General features: G+C 64.0%; 1 protein-coding gene across 1 annotated transcript in view; it reads left to right on the forward strand.

Annotated features, from left to right (window-relative positions):
* LOC104506188 (MKL/myocardin-like protein 1) overlaps positions 1–2,251 on the forward strand; it is a 45,180-nt gene extending 42,929 nt beyond the window's left edge. The window contains 4 exon segments of the mRNA XM_010147058.1: positions 669–842; positions 1,187–1,247; positions 1,662–2,060; positions 2,063–2,251. Coding sequence (XP_010145360.1) covers positions 669–842; positions 1,187–1,247; positions 1,662–2,060; positions 2,063–2,157 — 729 coding nt within the window. The 3' untranslated portion in view covers positions 2,158–2,251.
* The last annotated feature ends 972 nt before the right edge of the window (positions 2,252–3,223 follow it).

Consider the following 3,223-nt stretch of genomic DNA (forward strand, 5'->3'; position numbering starts at 1 on the left):
CACAGAACAGACTTCCCAGGGAAAACAGCAGCGACACGTACAGATGTTGGGAATGGCATTTAGCTGCTGCCCGGGGATCACCGCTCCAGGGTCACGCCTAGCTGCTGCGGAAGCCCAGACCCGCTCCGCGTGTTAGCGTTCCTCGCAGGCAGTTGTGTGCCGATTCATCCGGTAAAGCTGAGTCACAGCGCCGCTTCCCCCGACACCACGCTCGGGGCTCGGGGTTTCCTTTGGAGCGCTCCGGTGCTCTCCGCCCACCATCCGGCTGTGGAACGCGCTGCTGGTGAAGCTGGAGTGCATCCCCCAAGCAGGCAGGGCCGAGGGAGGTGGGGAGAAGGTAGATCCCAGCTACGCTGCGCAGAGCAGGCTGAACAGCGGGAGGGAAGTGCCCCCTCTCCCAAGCGAGGAATCCCCGCTCGGCGAGATGAGGCGCTCCCCGTGCAGGAGCAGCCGTGGCGCTCTGTGCTGGGGTTGCTTGAGCCGTAGACAGATCAGCAGGTTTCCAGCTGTGTGTGGGAGGGGAGGTCTGCCTTCCTCGCCTGCAGCCAGGGGTGGTACACGGAGCACACGGAGCGACCGGGGGCAGAGCAGTGCAGAGAGGGGGGTGGTGGGGTCTCAGAGTGGCCGTGGGCTTTGCCCTGATCGCCTCCTGCCTTCCTTCTGAACAGCCCTCCTCGCAGCCCGGCTCTCCTGCTGCCCCTTCCCCGGCCCACATGGACCTGGAGCAGCCGCAGCACACGTCGCTTTTTGGAACGCCGCCGCCTCCTCTCCCTGTTCCCTCGGTCCCAATGAAAGAGCCACCAGGCTACGAAGAGGCTGTGAAGCAGCAGCCAAAAGCCCAGGTGAGAGCGGCTCTACGCCTGGAAAAAAGAGCGGGTGACAAGTTGCCATTGTAGAGCTGCTTAGGGTCCTGATCCGGGCCAGAGAACCTTCTGGAGAAGGTTTGGGGCAGACCCTAAGCCACAGGTAGCGATCCCAAGGCACTCCCTGCCTGGTGGTCGTTGGTACAGCAGCTCCTGGCTGTTCCTTCCCATCCCGGGGGTTACGGAGCTGCCGTGCCTCTGTGCGATCCTCTTGCTAGACAACGCTCCGGGCTGGGGCGAGGGAGAGCCAGCAGCCGGGGCGCTGCTGGGGGTGGAAGCTCCCCTGGTAACTAGGAAGCTAATCCTGCGCTCGCTCTCCCCAGGAGAATGGCTGTGCCAGCCAGCAGATGGATGACCTGTTTGACATCCTCATCGAAAGCGGAGGTAAGGAGACGACGCCGGCGTCTCCCAGTCGCTGGGCTTGAGCCTGGGGATTGTGGAGCACTGAGGGGAGAGTCTGTCACGGCCCAGGTCTTTGCTTCCGCATCCCTGCCAGCGCCTTTAGCCTCGGCAGCTGCTGTGGAGGCCCCAAGGGAGATGCCGGTCGGGCATTAGGACGGTGGAGCTGCTGGGCGGCTCTGCTGCGCTGGGTCTGGGCACACCTCCTCTGCGATGCCGGGCAGAGCTTGAATTCCCCAGAGATGGGCGGAAAACTCCCCATAGCAAGCCCAGCGTGGGCACAGGATGAATTTCCTCGTCCCAGTTGGTGGTCGGTGGCTCAGGCGGGGGGGTCCCTGGAGGGCGGGAAGGCCCCTTCGGTGTTGCTCATCCCGGCCTGCCCGTTTGTTCCCCAAACAGAGATTTCTGCTGACTTCAAGGAGCAGTCGTCTCCTGCCGGGAAAGAACCGCCCGTGGCCCCAGCCTGCTCCCCACCACCCAGCAGCCACCATTCCTCAGAGCTGGCGGTGCCGGTCTCCCTGGGGCAGCCCGTGCCCGTGGGCCGGCTGGAGGACTTCCTGGAGAGCAGCACCGGCCTCCCGCTGCTGACGGCAGGCCACGATGGGCCGGAGCCCCTGTCCCTGATCGATGACCTCCACAGTGAGATGCTGAGCAGCTCAGCCATCCTGGACCACCCGCCTTCACCTATGGACACCTCGGAATTGCACTTTGCTCACGAGCCCTCCGGGGGCATAGCCCTGGATCTGGCTGAGGCTAACTTGGACAGCATGGACTGGCTGGAGCTGCCCGGGGGCCCCGTGCCCTGCCTCCCCTCAGCACTGCAGCCCCCAGCCTCTTTTCCACAGACTTCCTTGATGGACACGATCTGCAGCTGCACTGGGATTCTTGCTTGTAACTCTGGGAGCAGAGACTGAAGGGAAGGGGAGTGGGAGGGCACAGGCATGCTGGGGAAAGAGGCCAGTCAACCAAAAAAACCCGAAAGAAAGAAACGAGCTCCTAGTGTGTGTGCTGCTCCCCCAACAGCGTCCTTCCTGCACTGAGCCGGCTGCGGTAGCCGAGGCAGAGCTGCTGCTGGAGGCACGGCTACCTGGGCGGAGGGGCAGGCCGGGGCAGGGAGAATGGCTGCTGGGGAGGGGTGAGGCTGCGGGAGCTCTGGGGCCGGTGGCCTCCAGCCCCCCCAGTGCAGCCCGGCCCGGGCCAGAAGGGGGCTGGCAGCCCCCCTTCCCCCAGGCAGGAGCAGCGATGCTGGACACAAGTTCCCTTCCAGCAGGGCAGAGCATGACTAGGCCTGAGCCGTTTCCAGAAGCAGCACCCCCGTGCCTTGCTGGGATGGGCAGATAAAGGGCCTTAATGGTTGCAGAAGGGGATTCTACCTCCGGGAATGCTGGCTGGGGGCCGGAACGGCTGCCCTCTGCCAGGGGAGGGGCTGAGCTGCGCAGGGCTGTGAGGAGCTGGGCAGAACACGCACCTTTTCCAAACATAGCCAAAGGGAACCAGGGTTCCCCACCAACCTGGTGACATCTAAGCTGGCTCCCCAAATACTGCTGAGCTGGGCTGTGGCCGGCCTGCCTGCTTCACTTGTTTTGGGCTGCAAAACAGATTTTTAAGGTGCTAAAATCCAGGTCCTTAGACATTCAGTCCCTCCACCGCCCCAGACTGCTGGCTGTGCCTTCAGGCGTGCCCCCATCCCCAGTCCACAGCGATCCCCAGGGGAGCAGGGGCCTGCTGTGGGGGTTAGGGCCGTGTGTCCCGGGGGGGCACAGCAAGCATATCATATACCTGATACAGAGCAGCTGGCTCTGTGCTGTGACTCCCGGCGCTCCAACTCCTGCGTTGGTGGCAATTCATCGCCGTCTTCACCAGGAGATCCCGCTTGGGCCTGGGTTGGGGCTGCAGGGGCTGGTGGGGGGCTGTTCACAAGGGCAGGGCTGGAGGCCGTGGCTTTTGAACCCCGAGGGGCT

Source organism: Eurypyga helias, unplaced genomic scaffold, assembly GCF_000690775.1.
Source record: "Eurypyga helias isolate BGI_N326 unplaced genomic scaffold, ASM69077v1 scaffold3902, whole genome shotgun sequence".
Taxonomy (NCBI): domain Eukaryota; kingdom Metazoa; phylum Chordata; class Aves; order Eurypygiformes; family Eurypygidae; genus Eurypyga; species Eurypyga helias.